The sequence below is a fragment of the Sciurus vulgaris genome, assembly GCF_902686455.1.
Source record: "Sciurus vulgaris genome assembly, chromosome: 5".
In the NCBI taxonomy this organism is placed as follows: domain Eukaryota; kingdom Metazoa; phylum Chordata; class Mammalia; order Rodentia; family Sciuridae; genus Sciurus; species Sciurus vulgaris.
The window spans coordinates 105,160,607-105,178,404 of record NC_136465.1 but is presented as its reverse complement, the minus strand read 5'-3'; the positions used below and the strand labels follow the sequence as shown (position 1 = coordinate 105,178,404).

The 17,798-nt window shown below is 38.2% G+C and overlaps 2 protein-coding genes across 7 annotated transcripts in view; both read left to right on the top strand.

The window, feature by feature from the left end:
• YAF2 (YY1 associated factor 2) overlaps positions 1-6,789 on the top strand; it is a 76,404-nt gene extending 69,615 nt beyond the window's left edge. For all 4 annotated transcript variants that reach the window (XM_079139471.1, XM_079139474.1, XM_079139473.1 and 1 more), the window contains one exon: positions 56-6,789. In XM_079139471.1, the coding sequence (XP_078995597.1) occupies positions 56-293 (238 nt within the window). In that variant the 3' untranslated portion in view covers positions 294-6,789. The remainder of the gene's footprint in view (positions 1-55) is intronic.
• A 3,741-nt stretch (positions 6,790-10,530) lies between these two features.
• GXYLT1 (glucoside xylosyltransferase 1) overlaps positions 10,531-17,798 on the top strand; it is a 42,814-nt gene continuing 35,546 nt past the window's right edge. For 2 of the 3 annotated variants that reach the window (XM_079139412.1, XM_079139411.1), the window contains exon 1: positions 10,531-10,800. In XM_079139412.1, the coding sequence (XP_078995538.1) occupies positions 10,580-10,800 (221 nt within the window). In that variant the 5' untranslated portion in view covers positions 10,531-10,579. Of the gene's footprint in view, positions 10,801-14,938; positions 17,318-17,798 lie in introns of those variants that run through there. The other variant, XM_079139413.1, reaches the window with a different exon arrangement.

The following is a 17,798-nucleotide window of genomic DNA, read 5'->3' as shown; positions in this document are numbered from 1 at the left end:
AAATGATTGGTAAAGGGAAAAACTAGTTCAAAAATTCATCATTTTTTATGTTTAGGCCAAGATTGAAAAATGTGGATCGGAGTAGTGCTCAGCATTTGGAAGTTACCGTTGGAGATCTAACAGTCATTATTACAGACTTTAAGGAGAAAACAAAGTCACCACCTGCATCTAGTGCTGCTTCTGCAGATCAACATAGTCAGAGTGGCTCTAGCTCTGATAACACAGAGAGGGGAATGTCCAGGTCATCTTCACCCAGAGGAGAAGCCTCGTCATTGAATGGAGAATCTCATTAAAGTTTATTTTCTCCAATTTCTTAGTCACTTGTGTCCTACCATGCAAATACACAGATTATGCCAAGAAATACCACATTTTCATGACAGACACATTTGTGCAAAATCCCTAATTTGAGTTTTACATAAAATTTTGTCAGAATTTGTTAGATTTTATTGTAATCTATGCCTACCAGACATTTCTGGATTTAACATTTTGGTCTCTGCAGTTATGTGCCATGAAAATGTGGTTGAATTATTCATTATGCAGTGTTATTGGTAAGTCTATTTTCACTTTTAGTTTAGTGAATTCTAACACATGATTCTTGAATTCTCTACTATTGGCATGTAACAAGTTTAAATTTTTTATAACATAGTGCAAGCTGCCTAAATATGTAATATTTGAGAATTGTGAAACAAATAGTTATATGTATACAAGTCAAATATCAACTTAATCAACTATATTGCTGCAACAGGATTTTCTTAATGGTTATCCACTTAATACACCTGCTGGTACTTGGTGTGGTTAAATAGGAAAGTTGTTATTAAATAAAGAATTTGTTATGAACTTTGCCAGTGTTTTTGACACCTTTTACTAAATTATTGTTTCTGAATTACGTTTCTGGTTTTATCCATTTTTGAGATGTTTTTGTTTGCCTATTTTTCAAAACATTCATATATTGTAATGTTTACTAGCAGACTAGTAAACAATAAAACATTGATTATTTAGCTTTATAATTCAGGTTTGGTGATATTGTCATTGAACACTGGTATTTTCTGTATTATATAAAACATTAAGATTCAAATAATTATAAGCATTGGGCAAAAACTGAAGAGAAAAGAAACTTGCCATATTTTAAAAGTTGCAATTTTGGAAAAGCTTTAACTTAATGATAGTTTTATCACTGTTTCCTTGTCCCAAACTTATTCAGGGTCATAGATATATGAATCTAATTAATACAGAAATTGGAACTGTTGCACAAAACTGGAAATAACTAATCTTATATCAGTTTAATTGGCTTCTTATTAAATATAGCAGTTTTTATAAAAATCATAGTACCCTATTTTCAGACACACCTGCCAATTTATGCATTTATCAATATCCTGAAATTTAAAAAGTATTTACAGCCCCACTCATTATTATGTACAATTACCAATAAAATATTTTTATGACTACAGATTTTGCATTTTGTTTACAACTAATAAAGTGTTTTATGTTGTATTTTAAAATCCAACTTAGAAACCACATATGCTCAAATTCTTCTAGGGTCTCCTGCTTTCTCTAACCATTTGCGTAATATACATCCACTTATAGGAGACTTCTGAAATGTAAATCAGCTTAAAAACATAACTTGGGTACAAAATATCACATTAAAGACATAATAACATTTGAAGGAAAAAAAAAATGTAAGCCCTGACAGTTGTGATATTTGGTGGTTTCTCGTGGTAATGTAATTTTCTGTTTAATTGCAGTACTTTTTTCATGCACAATGGTACTGTCTTTTGTAAGATGCTAGTTGTGAAATACAGTTAATTGCATACAGTAAAAGTCTGTGATTAAAACATTCATATACCTCATTCTTCAGTGTTGTTAAATGAAACAATTTGTGTTTTTATTATAAGGTACTTTCAACCAAATATCAAGTAAGTGGTTAATGTTCTTTTAAAACATGATTTTTTGTCTTAACCTGTTTTTCACGGTTCAGATGTTTTATGTATTCATTTTTGGGGATAGTAAAAATTAAAACAATTGTAGGGAAATCATTCTAGTTCTTAAGCCAAAATTATGCTTTTAAAGCACTGCATCTTATCAAATACTTTCAGGATATATTTCAAATAAACCCCAAGAGAGAAAATTTTGACAGAAGATGGGATTTTACCTGAGTAGGACATAATTGGGAATACAATATGGCATGGAGATTAAGAGTGCTAACTGATGTTTGGTGTTTGAATTCCTGTTGTAGAACTTGTTAGTTTTAGCAAGTAAATTACTCAAGCTCATCTCCCATCTATAAAACAGGAATAAATGATCATATCTAACTCAGGTTTTTTGGGAGGATCAAATGTCAGTCCATGTATGAGTCTTAACAATTACCTGACACATTTTGGTTGCTTAGTAAATGTGAGCCTTACTATTATTTTAGGTAAAATCCCATTACAAAAACACAAAAAGGTATTTTGTAACAAAAATTCTTCCTGTGCCCTCTTGGATGATCTAACGGAATAGCATTCTATCGGTGACACTAAATTTTCAATGTAACCTCAGATGTTTGTTCCCAGAAAGATCATCTTTTCATAATTAAAGAACCTGATAGTATACACTATGAAACTGCAGAAAACTAAGATGCCTAGTTTGAACTTTTGTTTTCCTTTCATTTCCTTTCATCTTTACCTGCCTTCATTTCACTCTATCCCTGCTATACTTCCACACCAGGAAAAGGTGCAAATTGCTTAAACACTGTACCTAACATTATGCAAAAATATTGAGAGCCTGGGCTTAGGGTATATTTTTAGCTCTGTTTAATGAATTTACAATGTAGTTTTAGCAATGGGTTCTTTTAACCAAATTCTATATGAAAAGAATTTGGAGCTGGGGTGGGAATATAGTTCAGTAACAGCACACTTATCTGTAAATCACAAGACACTACGTTTGAACCCAGCACAACAAAACAAACAACAAAAAGCAGTAACAAGAAAGATTTTGGATGTTTTCAGTTTATTACCGTGCTTTCATGTAGGTAAGAGTGAAGGTGTACTTTGAAGAAGACTACATATTCCTAAAACATTTTATATTACATAATAGAAATAGTGGACTTAATAACTTAAAGGTTTTATTTTTTATTAAATGCTTTCCTAAAATTATAGTGATAACAGACAAGGTGAAAACTTTAAAAAGAGGGACAAACCTCAGTATAAGTCAATAGCATATGTTAACTTTCTTTTAGCTACAAAGCCTTGTTGCATAAAATAATGTAGTTTTGGCATATGCATTAATGGTAAATGGTCTAGAAGTGTTAAGTTTCCATTGGGCCCTTATTTTACTTTCTTGGTCTGCAACTTACCTATTTTCTAGGATCTCATGTAGGAACTGGGCCATTTTGTAAGCCATTCATAGACATTTCTGTATTGTACTTTGAAAATTAAGTGAAAACAGAAGAATGTGTAAGGAAAGGATAACAGAAAAAATAATGGCTTGATTTCTTAGCACTCACCACCTCCACTTCATTCCCAGTCACCTTCAGTTGACTGGAACAACAAATGCAGAAAAAACAGAAGTGCAGAGAAGTCATCAGTGACAAAAATAGTTGAGCAGAATCAAAAGGCAATGAAGGTTATAGAACATAGGATGTGACTGACCATTTTTGAAAGGTGATGAAAAAAGTCCCAATAAGATCAAGGGCAGAGAAGGATAGGAATGGAAGGCAGTGAAGAAATAGAAAGGGGAAAAGCAGAAACAGTGACAGTGAGCACAGGGATGCAATCTGGGTAACAGGAGAACCACTGGGAAGGGAGAGAGAATAAATGGGAACTTACAGCACGTCAATATTTGAGGACATTTTAAAGACGTGTCATCTTCATGCCATTAAAGTTTTAAGTTGTGTTTAGTAAACATTTACAGCAATGTGTGGGATACTTTAGAATGATTTTCATCATAACCTCTTTTAAGACACTGTCAGGGAGAAAGTTTTCACTGAATTACATGGTTTACTTTGAATGCACATCCCCACTAACCCAGATCACTTAGTTAGGCTTTGTGTTTAGTCAGTGCAGATATTTCTGTCTTTATGGAATGGACCAGTTCTGGAGAATATAAAATACCATGAAAGTACCACATGCTTTAATGGAAAAAATCAGAGGGCTGGATCCAGTGCTCTGGGATGTTTCACGTTCTGAATCTTTTTTTCCCCTTTAGTGGGAGTTGTAGAGTGTAACTTACTATTGTAATTTCCTGATCTAGGTTTTCTTTACATCAGTGTTATTTAATTCAGTGAACATTTATGGAGTATATTTTGGGTGTTAGGCACTGTCATATATAGCGGTTAGTTACAAAAAGGACAGATGAACTCAGAAATCTAATTATAGTTCTACCACTGCAACAATAAAAACGTGTAAGATACAGAAATAGAGGAGCTTGCCACCTCTGTTTCTAGAAAATTTACCTCGGCCTAAGTATCCACTGCAAGTCCACACTGAAAATATTAGGACTTCTTTGGTGTTTGCAGCTGATAAGTACTGGATATAGCCAGTAGTTTTAGTAAGTTACTATTTTATTACTCCATCTGGGATTTCCAAAAGCTTAAGATTTTAAGTTATGTAATATGAGATAACTCATCATTTTCCTTTTTTTTTTTTTTTTTTTTAAATTAAGAGACAGTTAAATTCCCTTTTGTGAAGATGTTGAAGAAACATTATTACACTGCTTTGTCCAAAGGAGGAATTTTATTCATACCTATTTCAGGAAAAACCTTACCTCACGTGAGAATGCAATTTGCCCTTTCCTTCTAGACAATGTAGGTTACTAATTGTCTTCATTTTTTTCTATAGTTGTGAGAAATTTCAGATTAAAACTGGACAATTTGAATAATTTATGTAGGACCCAGGACCTACCTCTCTTATTCTTGATCTTCTATTTTTCCAGATTCTGACTCCTGTTTTTCTTCTGTTTTGATAAACTGCTTAAACTCTATTGTGTAAATAAGGCTGAGTAGTAGTAGTTTTTAAAAACTGTTTTATTTCAGGGTATAAGGACAAGTTCCAAGGGAATCTTACGATCCAGTGAAACAGATGCCTCCCCAACTGGAATTCCTGAGGAGTAGGAAAAATACTAATCTCCCCCCAACTTTGGTACTGGGGATTCAATCCCAGGGACATTCTACCACTGAGCTACATGTTAAAAGCTTTTTTAAAAAAATTATTTTTGAGAGGGTCTTGATAAATTGCTTGGGGCCTCATAAAGTTGCTGAGGTTGGCTTTGAATTTTCAATCCTCCTGCCTCACCCTCCCCAGTCACTGGGATTACAGGCTTGCACCTGGCAGTACATACTAATCTTATAGGTTCAGAAATTACATCTAGGTTTAGATCTGCTGACTTGCCTGGAACAGTAGTATGGATGAAAGCTACCATTTCATCTTCAGTTTTCTGTGAACTCTTTTTTTAAGAAAATTCAGAAACTCCTTTTCTGTCTTATTCTGTCTTAGTAATTTATTGTTGCTTTATTAAAGTTGTTCATGTGGGTTTTCATTATCCTCTTTTAATTCATAGTAATGAATAGCAACAGTGAAATTGTCCAGTTTTACTTTTGGAGTCAGTAAGAATGTGAAGAATTGGAAGACTAAAACTAGCTTGGGAGAAGACAACTAAAGGACAAAATAAAATGGTGGTGAAAATACCTTTAAAAAAGGAAGTAGTCTGAGTTCCCAAAAGAACAATTCTTTAGCCTCAGACTTGCAAGGTAAATTTTTGGTCTCTAATAGAACATAAAAAAGTCCTTAAGTTTTTAGCACGGGTAAGTTTAAGGGAACACTTGCACTTAATTAGAAGCAATCATTTTTTACTTTATTAAAAGAAATGTGTAAGTCAAATATTAACAGGAATGTCTAGTGATGTAATTTCTGCATAGAAAAGAATATGAGGTGACAAGTACTCTGAATTCAGTTTTGAGGTAAGCACTGGCGTTTTGGAAGGGTGAATCGCAGTTCATTATTTTCAGCCTTCAGTTTTGAGGAATCTGGTCAGACAAGCCTGATTAATTTAGTCCTTAACATTGTAATTATGAACCTTGATTGGTGACAGGTTTTGGAGGATTTGTGCTTGGATGTTTATTTATTTTTGGTGATATCGGGGATTGAACAGAGGGCCTTGTGTGTCACTAGGCAAGTGCTGTGCCCACAGAGCTAAATCTTTGGCCCCTTTTTTTTTTTTTTTTTTTTTACAGGGACTTGCTAAATTGCTCAAGATGGCCTTGCATTTGTGATGCTTGTAATCCCGAGTAGTTGGGATTATAGGTGTGTTACCACAGTGCCTGGCTTGGTGGTGTAGTTCAATAAAAAAATAATACATTATAGGGCTGGGGTGTAGTTTAGAGGCAGAGCCCTTGTGTAGTGTATGGCCCTGGGTTTAATCCTCAACTCTGGCAGGGAAGAGGTATTATGATTTATTGTATTAATGGAAATGGAAGATTCCCAAAGATAAAACCAGGAACAAAGAAAGTGTTGTCCATAGGCTATTCCTTGTTCCATTCCCTATCTGGTTGCCCCCTTCCCTGCCCTTGCCCAAGCTGGAAACACCAGCTACATTCTCAGGTCATATAGGAGCATAAGGTGTCTGTCCCCTTTCCTTTATTTTCCATCACCTCTCTAATTTTGTGGCGTATAGCTAAGTGTTTTGAGAATGAAGAGAATCCCTTTATCCTTTCATCCTACCCCTGATCCTATTCTTTCCTCACATTTACTAGTCTGTATAAACTCTTAAAATGAAATGCTTTTTGTTTGAACTAATGGCATTATTTTCCAACTTTTCCTTCAGTCCAACAAGGTCTCTAGGAATTGGACTGTGGAAAATGGAGAAATATAAGCCAACTACAGGTGAGAGTAAATAAATTTTGGTTTTAGTCTGAGTTTCTGATTCTTTGTACTCTGCAACTAATCTAATGCATATTTCATTTTCTTTTGGAATGAGGATTTAACCCAGAGGTGTTTAACCTCTGAGAAACATCCCAGCTCTTTTTATTTTGAGACAAGGTCTCACTAAGTTGCTGAAGCTGGCTTTGAACTTCTGCCTCAGCCTCCTGAGTCCCTGGGATTACAGGCGTCAATCACCTCACCTAATATGACACATCTCTGATTGTAAAGTTTCTTTTTGTCTTTAAGATCATTTTATGAGATTTTCATATAACATTGATTCTCTTTATGCTTCCACTTCTAATTGGCATAATTTTATGTAGCAATTATTTGTTCATCATGAAATGATATAATATAATGGAAAAACACGTACCTTGGGTCTTCAAATATTTCAAATTATGGATCTTCATTATCAATCATGTAGTTAATGAACCTTTCTGAATTTCAGGTTGTTTCCTAAAAGAATAACATCTTTTCCTAGGTATTTTATAGGACTAAATTAGATGATGCAAACTTTTACAAAGCAGAAGTTATATTAAAAAGTTTTACTCTCGGTACAGAATTCAACGATTTCCCCCTAGGATGTCTTTTTTAAAATTTTATTATTTTTTAAAGAATCAACTCAAGGGGCTGGGATCATGGCTCAGTGGTAGAGCAATAGCCTTGCATGCGAGGCGCTGGGTTCAATCCTCAGCACCACATAAAATGAATAAACAGTTATTGTGTCCATCTACAACTAAAAAAAAAAAATTAAAAATCAACTCAAAATTAGGAGATCTCTGCCTCCTAATTTGAAAAATAGATAGTGCTACTGTTAAATTCTGTTTCCTTCACTTAAATATTATCTTTTTGATAGGATAAAGGAAGATCAACATGTATAAAATATTTGGATATAGCCAACCTGTCATTAGAGAATTAAGACATGGTTTTAATTTTGCTGGGGGGCAGGTAATTGAACTCAGGGGCACAGTACCACTAAGGTACATTCTCAGCCCTTTTTATTTTTAATTTTGAAACCAGTCTCAGTTGCCAAGGCTGACCTTGAACTTGGAATCCTCCTGACTCAGCTTCCTGAGTAACTGGGATTATAAGTGTGTGCCACTGAGTCCAGCAAAAGACTGGTATTAAAGATGAAAAACAGACTTAAGAAAACATACATACACACAATAATTAGAATTAATTTTATGAATATAGAAATAGTTTGTGAATCCTGGAAATGATCAGAGTTGGGATGCCAGCCTGCACTTGACTCCTTACACTACAAGAAAACTAGATGAGATATTATGTGGGTAATAGATGATTTCTAGATAGGAAGGTCATTTCTGGAAGGAAAGCTCTATGTACCCTTTCCTCAAAATTTCTTTTGTAATTACAGGATTAAAGGGAACCTAAAGGGATGATATGGTCCAGAATGCTGATGTGAAGTAAATGAATGATTATGCTTTTGGATATGCTCTTTCCACAAATTGTTGCAGAAATGAAAACTGCCTGGCCTTCCCTTGTGCCATTTCGGTACTTTAATATGGGAGGGCCAAAGAGTTATTCTTAATTTTTGACTGTATGTAGTTTCTTTACTGGAACAGAGAACAATTGCAGTTTGCATCTTTTGAACACTTCGAGTACTCTTAGTCTAATTTCTTGGTGTATCCTCAACTTCTCAAAATTTCCCTTCTTATCAATGTTTTTATTATCATTCTCTGTACTTCATTAAGTTTATCTTCATTTCTCTAAGAATTGTAAGGTATAGTGGAAAGATTTAGTATTCTTGTTTTAACCAACCTATATCCCTTCCCAGGGAAGAACACTCCTTCATTTCTGAATATTGTGCATCTGAGCCCCTTGTCTGGCATGTAGAAAATATTCAATAAATGTTTATTGAATGAGCAAATATATCGTTTCATTCTCTTTATACATCTTGATAGCATGCTGATTTTCATTTTCTTGTCAGGTAAGGCAAGAAATTAATCCTTTTTGGGGAGGAAACTGAATCTTAAATTTGGTTAGTGACTTTCCCAAAAACACAGGGTGAGAACTTTTTGGTGTAGGGATTCAGAGCTACTACTATGTGGTACTGCATTTCCCCACCTTGTATCTCATAGTCTTTTCAGTGCCCCAAATGTAATCTGTACAATTTATGACATTTTTCTACATGAATTGTGCACGTGCTCTCCTATTTAAGCTTCCCTTTTTGGCGGTGGAGCTGCTTTCTCCAATCTCTCAAATCTCTGTTGCAGCCTTCACTGCAGCCAGAATCTCCCTAAAATGCACACGTGTCATATTACTACCTTACTTTAAAACTCTTCAATAGTTTACCATTGTTTGGTAGAATAAATTCAAACTCCTTGGTAAACTAAGCAAGGCACTCAAATATCGGGTCTCCTACTTCTGCAATCTTATCACTCATCATATCCTCTTGTATTCATCTAGCTGGTGGTATCGTTTGTCTCGTTCCCTAAACACAAGAGCGCGTTTCATTATCCTCTAGTCTAGAATTACTTCCCTTAATCCTCCCCGCAACCTCTAGGGCCACCTTTGCTATGAAGAAGTCTGTTTTGACTACATTTTCAGGTCTGATTACACCTTTGGGTGTGTGCCCATACCATTACGAGTCTATATCCCAACGTGTCTAATGTTTCGTTTATTTCCAAAGTATACACCTTCTCACCTACGTCACCACTAGGCTTCTTTACACCTCAAGGTACTCACACATTGCTGGGTGCATAACGAAGATTTATAAACGGTCCAAGAATGAACTGCGTGGAAACAACTGAAAAGGAGGGAGAAGAACGCAAAAAGAAGGAGAAGCTCTTTGGGGAGAACACCGATTTTGTTTCGGATATGGAAATGACGAGTTGTAAGTAACGCCAAAAGGATGTCCGGCAAAATTACAGCCCGTTGGGAGGCAAGTTAGGCATACCGCATTATGAACATTGGGAGGCAGAAAGGTATTTGAAATGGCTCCTACAGACCTTATAGAAGCCTAGAGGCCAAGGAAGAACTGCCGAGGACGGAACAAAAAAGGGCTTAGTTAAGCGCCCTCTAAATGTTAGATTTCTAGTTTTTCATGAGTTAAACAATTCCATCTTTACAATCACCCTATGATAGTGATAGTATCTCCATTTGAGAGACAAAGAAACATGCTCAGAGAATTCTAGGTTTCTCAACGTCACAAATTACCATGTGTTAGAACCAGAATTTGAATTTAGGTCAACTGCCTCTAGAGCCTGGTTACTTTCTCCACACTTTTCTCCAGTGCTGTTCAGAGCCTCAGCATTCGCGAGCTACCCGCCAGGGCATCAGCGACAGCTCATACCCGGCAGCTGCATCCCGCGTCCCGCGTCCGGGGCGTCCGTGCGCCAGCCCTCCCGCGCCCAGCGCGCCGGCGCGTCGGGCGGGTCCCGGGCCGCGGGGCGGGGAGGGGTCGGGCGCCGGGCTGCGGAGGCGGCGTCCCGGCTTCCGGGCGGCTGTCGGCCGGCTGGGGCGCGGTGGCCGCGCTCCTCTAGGTGGTGGGCGGAGAGGCAAGGGGAGGAAGGAAGGGGGGCGGGCGCGGGGCGGCGGCGGAGGAGGAACTTGTTGCACTCGCGGCTGCGCGCTGCTGCTCCCTCCGCTCCAGTTCGCCCGGGCAGGCGCAGCGGCGGCAGCGGTGGAGGCGGCGGGGCCGGCGGCGACGCGGGACCTGGGCCTGGGCGATGCGGCGTTACCTGCGCATCGTGGTGCTGTGTCTGGCCTGCGGCTTCTGCTCGCTGCTCTACGCCTTCAGCCAGCTCGCAGTGTCCCTGGAGGAAGGAGCGGGCGGCGGTGGCTGGAAGCCGCAGGCCGCAGCGGCTTCCTGGCTCGCGGGCGGCGGACGCGGTGCCGGGAAAGGGGCGGGCGGCGCGGGCCCCGCGGCGCGTCCCGGCCGGCTGGACAGGTACGGGTCGCTCCAGGTCTTGGGCCCGCGGCGGAGCGGCGGGCTCGGGGGCCGCGGGCGCGGCCTGGCCTGGGCCTCTGGAGGGTCGGCCCCGCGCCTCCCGCCCGGGCGCGCCTCCCGCTTCTTTGCCGCGTTCTCTCACCCCCTTCACTCTTTTCCCTCCTTCCCCTCCCGCCGGGGATGAGCCCCGCGCAGCTCCCACCACCCCACTGTTTGCCTTTTGATCCAGTCTTTAGGTGCTTTATAAGATAAAATTAGAAATCGAATTAATTTGTAACTTTTAAAAAAAGAGTTGTTGAAAATAAGTGATGCTTCCCAAAAGCCTTTTTGCTGTCTAATGGGAATTCCCTCTTGTTTCCATGGAGTTGAAGTTGAGATATTTAAATAGACTAGTGCCCTATTCAGTGTCCTTCGCCCCAAAAGGATTGTCTAATTTTCGTGTGTTAATGTATGTAGTTTTCATTAATAGACGGGGTTAGTTAAATCTGGAGGTGGCATGTGTGCGGGTTGTGAATTGTCTTTAAACACTTGGTGTGTTCTGACACTTACAGAAAGTTAAAAATAAGCGATACTTGGCATGCACAAGCCACTTGTGGGATGGAAGGAAGGAACTTCTCTTGTAAAATCGATGTTTGTGAAGCAGCATCTGGCATATTTGCACAAATCACTGCCAGAGTTGGGATCAACATGAGATTTAAATTGAAAATAGAATGTTTTCCCACGGCATATTAATACTTAAAATCTGAGCATTTGGTACTTCCTTTATAGATGGGCACCGCACACCTCTCTGGCAGTGACCTGAAGGGCTTACTGGTAAGAGGCAATAGCTTTGAAGGCAAGGTGAAGGGTTAGGACGAGGGAGTGTAGGTCAACTGTAAGCTTTTGTTGAAGGACTTCTGAGAGGTAAAGGCCGTTCCCGGGATGAAAGGGGGACCTTTGGGCAGAGGCGCAGCATTGAAAAAGTGGATTATCATGTTTTTACCGAACTCATGAAAAACGGTAGAGAGAAGGTAAACTCTTTCTAATCTGTTACCTGATTGTGAAGCCTTTAAATTATGGAAATAATTGGATAGGATTGTAAGGCTGCAGCTTTTTTGTTTTCTTTTTTGAACTGGGATTGAACCCAGGGGTGCTTTATCACTGACGCACATCTCCACCTCTTTTTATTTTATTTTTTTCAAGACTGGGTCTTGCTAAATTGCCCAGGCTGGCCTTGGAGTTTTGATTCTCTTACCTCAGCCTCACAAATTGCTGGGAGTCGCTGGAATTAGAGGCTTGTGCTACAGTGCCAGGCAGGGTGCAACATATTAATCAAACAAATAAACTTAAAAGTACAATATTAGCATTTCAATTTGATAGCGTAGCATTCATTTGTATTACTTTGTCTCAGATATATGTGACAGGTTTATGAATTTGCTTGGCCAACTAATTGTAACAAAATTACTTTATTAGAAATTTAGAAAATAAGAGCCTTAGTTTTAATAAATACTTAATAAATCTGATGTATCAAAATTGGGTCAGCTGAAATGCTATACTTTTATACCTCTGCTTGTAGCATTACTTCTCTCTCTCTTTTTTTTTTTTTGATACTAAGGATTGAACCCATTAAGCCACATCTTCAGCCCTTTTTGTTTTAAAATTTGAGACAGAGTCTCTAAGTTATTTATTTATTTATTTTTTCCGAACTTGCGATCCTTCTGCTTTAACCTCCCAAGTAGCTGGGATTACAGGCGAGGCTACCATGCCCAACTTCTTGTTTTGAATGAAGCATACATCTAAGTTAAAATTAAAGGCTTATCAGTCTTCATAAAAATTTGGTGAAGGTGCAAGTTGAAGACCAGCCAGCAATTTAGGGAGACCCTGTATCAAAAACCAAAAAGGGCTGGAGATATAGCTCAGTCGTAAAGGGTTCAATCCTCAGTACCAGGAAAAAACAAAAGTGGTAAAGAATGTTTCTCCACATTTACATGCAAAAAAAAGTTGTGTGGGCAGAGGAACAACATAGAAAGCTGAATTGTCACATTTTTACCCTATGATTTCATTAAGGTCAGGCAAACTCCTAAGATATTATGACTCATTTTTAAAATTATTTTGTGGACTGGTCATTGAACCCAGAGCCTTGAGCATGCTAGGTAATCATTTTACCACTGACCACACCTCCATACTCAAGATTTTATTATTTATTTATTCTTGCATTTTTATGGTTTTTATTGGTGCCTTATGTGTAGTGGGATTCATTGTGACTTATTCATACATGCACATAATTTGATTAGTCTCATTTCCTTATACCTCCCTTCTCCTTCCCTTTCTTTTTCCTCCTGATCCTCTTCCTCTGTTTTACAGGTCTTCCTTCTATTTTTAATTGGCACATTTAAATTATACATAAAATGGGATTCTTTGTGATACACTTGTATGTGCATATAACATAATTTGGTGAATTTCATTCCTTACTACCTCCCCTTTTCTTTCCCTCCTTGCCTTGATCTACTTCCTCTAATCTATTTTTTTAAATTGGTGCATTATAATTATACATACTAGTGGAGTTCATTGTGATGTCTGTACATGCATATTGCATAATTTGGTGCATTTCATTCCCTAGTACTGCCTTTTTCCCTCCTTTTCTTTCTCTGCGTGGATCTCTTTCCTCTCCTCTACTAGTCTGCCTTCCATTTTCATGAGTTTCCTTTTTTATTCCTTTTTTCTCCTCTAACTTCCTCAGATGAGAGAAAACATTCAACTCTTGATATTCTGAGTCTGACTTACTTCATTAGCATGATGTTCTCCAGTACCAGCTATTTATCAGCAAATGACATAATTTCATTCCTTTTTTACGTCTGGGTAAAACTTCATTGTGCATGTATACGTTATTTACGTTATTTGTTTGTTTATTTTTGGTACTGGGGATTGAACCCAGGGGTGCTTAACCACTGAGCCACATCCACAAACCCCCCCCCCCCGCCTTTTTTTTTTTTTTTTTTAGTTTTTAGACAGGGCCTCACTGAGTTGCTGAGGCTGGCCTTGAGCTTGTGATTGTCCTGCCTTAGTCTCCTAGTTGCTGGGATTACAGTTGTGCAGCTTCATCCTGGGTTTATACCACATTTTCTTTATCCATTCATCTGTTTTTTTTTTTTTTTTATTTGTGGTGATGGCTATTGAACCCAGGGATGGTTTGCAGTGGCTACATTCCCAGTTCTTTTTATTTTTTGTTTTGAGACAGTTTCTCACTAAGTTGCTGAGACTGTTCTCAAATTTGTGATCCTTCTGCCTCAGCTTCCTGAGGCAGACTCATGCACCATCACACAGCTTCCATTAATATTATTTAGTGGAGTTATCACTTTGAATGTTGAACATCTAGTATTCCTCTGTGAGCAGTTATACACTCTTAATGACCAAAATCTGGATAACTACCTTGACCTTTCCAATATTAAAAACATTATTATTATTATTATTACCCTGAAAGTACAACTGCTGTGTTCAGATTGGTTCCTTTTCCTAAATTTATTGCTTATAACAAGTTACTGGTACATAAGGAGTTCTGTTTCAGTTTCTACTCTTTCTCAATCTCCAAAACCAGTTTTTCATAAGTGGGAGAATAGATATTTGGGAGTTAAGACACTAAAACAATTCCACTTCTTGTTAGCAGTACCTTAGTATTTTATGATTTTTTTTTTTTCTTAATGATAAGCAGCATGTGTATTCTAGTGCACATTTTATTTTTTCTTTTCCTTATGTTGAAAATTCACCTCTGGGATGTTTTATCACTGAGCTACATCTCCAGTCCTTTTTATTTTACTTTATTTTTTATTTAAAAAAATTTTTTTTGGTACTGGGGATTGAACTTTAGGGTCGCTAACTACTGAGCCACATCCCCAGCCCTTTTTATTTTTTATTTTGAGACAGGGTCTCACTACGTTGCTTAGGCCTTGCTCAGTTGCCGAATCTGGCTTTGATCTTGTGATCCCCCTGCCTCAGCCTCTTGAGTCGCTTGTATTACAGATGTGTGCCACTACATCTTTATTTTATTTTTTGAGATGGGGTTTTGCAAAGTTGCTGAAGCTGGCCTGAAACTTGTGATCCTCCTGCCTCATCTTCCCCAGTAGCTGGGATTATAGGTATGTACCACTATATTTGACAAGTGCATATATTTCCAGTAAAGAAAAAAAATTCTTTTTACATACTGTATTTTTTTCTGCTATGTAATTATGGTCAAGAAATGTAACTAAAACTTGACTATTTCTCTCCAAATTTGTATGTGTGGAGTTTATCATCATCCCAAAAAGAAACCCTGTATCCATTAGTAGTGAACTTCTCACTCCACTTCTCAAGTCCTCTGCGCTAGGCAGTTGCAAATCTGCCTTCTGTCTTCATAGGTTTGTCTGTTTGGGGCATTTCACATACACCAATAATCACACAGAATGTGGCCTTTTGAGTTTAGCTTCGTAATGTTTTCAAGATTGATCCACTGTAGCATTGTCCTTTTTATGGACAAATAATATTTCATTGAATGGGCATACCACCTTTTGTTTATTCATTAGTCGATGGACATTTGAGTGGTTTTCTGCTTTTTGACTCTTATGAATAATAGTGTTCTAAACTTTCATGTATAGTTTTTCTGTAAAAAAATGTTTTTAGTTTTTTTTAGTATCTGCTTAAGGAATGGAATTGATGGATCATGGTTGCACAACTCTGTGAATATAATAAAAATCATTGAATTGTATACTTTAAAAGGGAATTATGATTTATTCTTCTTTGTTTTGTAAAATCTCCAAACATCTCAGCAGTTTCTAACAACAATTATTTCTTGTATCTGTTACATGTACATGGCTATGACCCTGCATTATCTGTCTTCTCATTCTGGGACCCAGACTGAGGAAGCAATCTGTATTGAATATGCAGGGGTAGAGTGAGGGGCTAGGTTGATTTTCACAGTCTGATTTGAAGCTTCTGCTCTGATGCTGTGATATCTCATCTGTTCACATTACTTTGACCAAAGCAAGTCCCTGGAAAAAGGTCAGCGTTAAAGAATGAGGCAGAAGTATTTACTTCTCCCTTTTAGAGACAGGTGAGTCATGTGATAATGAGCAGGGTTGTATAATCCTTTTATAGATAGGGTGGATAATAAATGATTGTACACATGGATATTGATTAAGGAGAAAAAAAGGACTGATTGATGCAAGACTCTCGAGAAAAATGGGCTGTAGAGGGCAGGTGGAAAGCATATGGAGTTGATAGTAGCCTGAGGGGCAAGCCAAGGAGACAGTTTATAGTTCCCCTAATCAGCATAGTCATGTCATTAGTTGTTTAGTACTCATCTGAGAAGGTGAATGAATGGCTTGGTTTCAGTTTGAGATTTTACTGGAAAGGTATGGTGAAAGAGTAAGGTAGAAGTTGTAGCTATAGGAAAGTGAACAGATGAGCTTTATGGTCTAGTCTTGAGTAGGGAGGGTAATGAGAACAAGCAGAAACTTATACTTAGGAAGCATGCAGTTGGAGGTGTGTATCTCTAAACAACTAACAGGACAGAGAATTAGAGTAGAGATTAGTCTGATGTGAGATATTGGAGTTAAGGATTGCAGTTTCAGGTGTTTGCAAGGTCCAGGATTTGTTATTTTTAACTGAGGGGAAGAGGAAATACAAGTCCTGGAGTTGGAGAATTGGGTATTGGCTTAGGTCTCCCACAAGGCAATATCCAAGATGACCCATGGCCATTTTACTTACCATTATGTTTCCATTGTTTGACCTGTGTATGTGGTCATGCAGTAGATAATTTATTGAGTTACTGAGTAATTGTATAGAGGAAAGCAGAACTTGGCATGGAGAGGAAAACTGCAATGCTAATATTCTTTAATTGGGAGAGACCTAGTAGGTTGGTAGATTAGAAAGATGTAGCAAGTGACCCTTTCATGTGGCTGGCAGTTGCTGCTGGCTTTTGGCTTGAGAGCTCAGCTGGGTCTATTGATCTGCATCCTCTCAAATGACTTCTCCACATGCCTTAGGCTTCTTAAAACATGGAGACAGGTGTGTTCCAAGAAGTAGGAGATAGATGTTGTGGTGCTTTGCAGACAAGGGCCTAGAAGTTGATACTGTGTCCCGTCCCTGTTTGCTAGTGCATTTAGTCTCAGATTGGGTGAGGGGAGATAGAACCGAACTCTTGATTGAAGTGTCAGTGAATTTGTGGTCGCCCTTTATCCTCCATACTTGGCTCTTAGTTTGTTACTAGCATAAGTCCAGGGCGTCTTGGTGTGGCCCAAAGCTTCAGAAAATTTAAACTCACCATTAAGTTGTCCAACACATTGGTCTTACTGAATTTTATTCTTTAGTTTATGGCTTCTCCATTTTGTATCATTTTTTGTTTGTTTTTGTGATACTGGGTTTTGAACCCAGGGGTGCCCTCTCAATGAGCTTTACCTCCAGCCTTTTTAAATTTTACTTTGCGACAGGATCTGGTTAAGTTGCTCTGACTGGCCTGGAACTTGTGATCCTCCTCCCTCAGCCTTTGGACTAGCTGGGGTGACAGGTGAGCGCTAATATGCCAGGCTCTTGAATTAACTTTTTAAAAACTCTGCCTTCCAGCGTAGTTTAATTGTAATGCCTGAATTAGAGGCTCACCTGGGTTAGAAGCTCCCTGGTAGTTGCAACCTTCTGACAGGTTTGAGGTGTATTCTCTAGCTCATATGGGTGTTACTTGATATGAATGAAACTTAAGCAGTTTCAGCAACTTATCCATGTTGGCAACATGCCCACAAACTTTTTCTTGACAAGTATATGCGGGCAGATATTTTAAAAACATTGATTACAAATGTTTAACTGTGGTGGGTGATTTATTAGGCTTTTAAATTTTTCTAAATTGTGCTTCGTAAACATACTGATTGAGGCATTTATATTTATGCAGATTTTAAATTTTAAGAATCTCTGTAAGTTGTAGTAAATAAACAGAATGATGAAAGTTGTATTGAACTTTTTGAGGGGGGTGCAGAGGGTGTGATATCTGGCATATC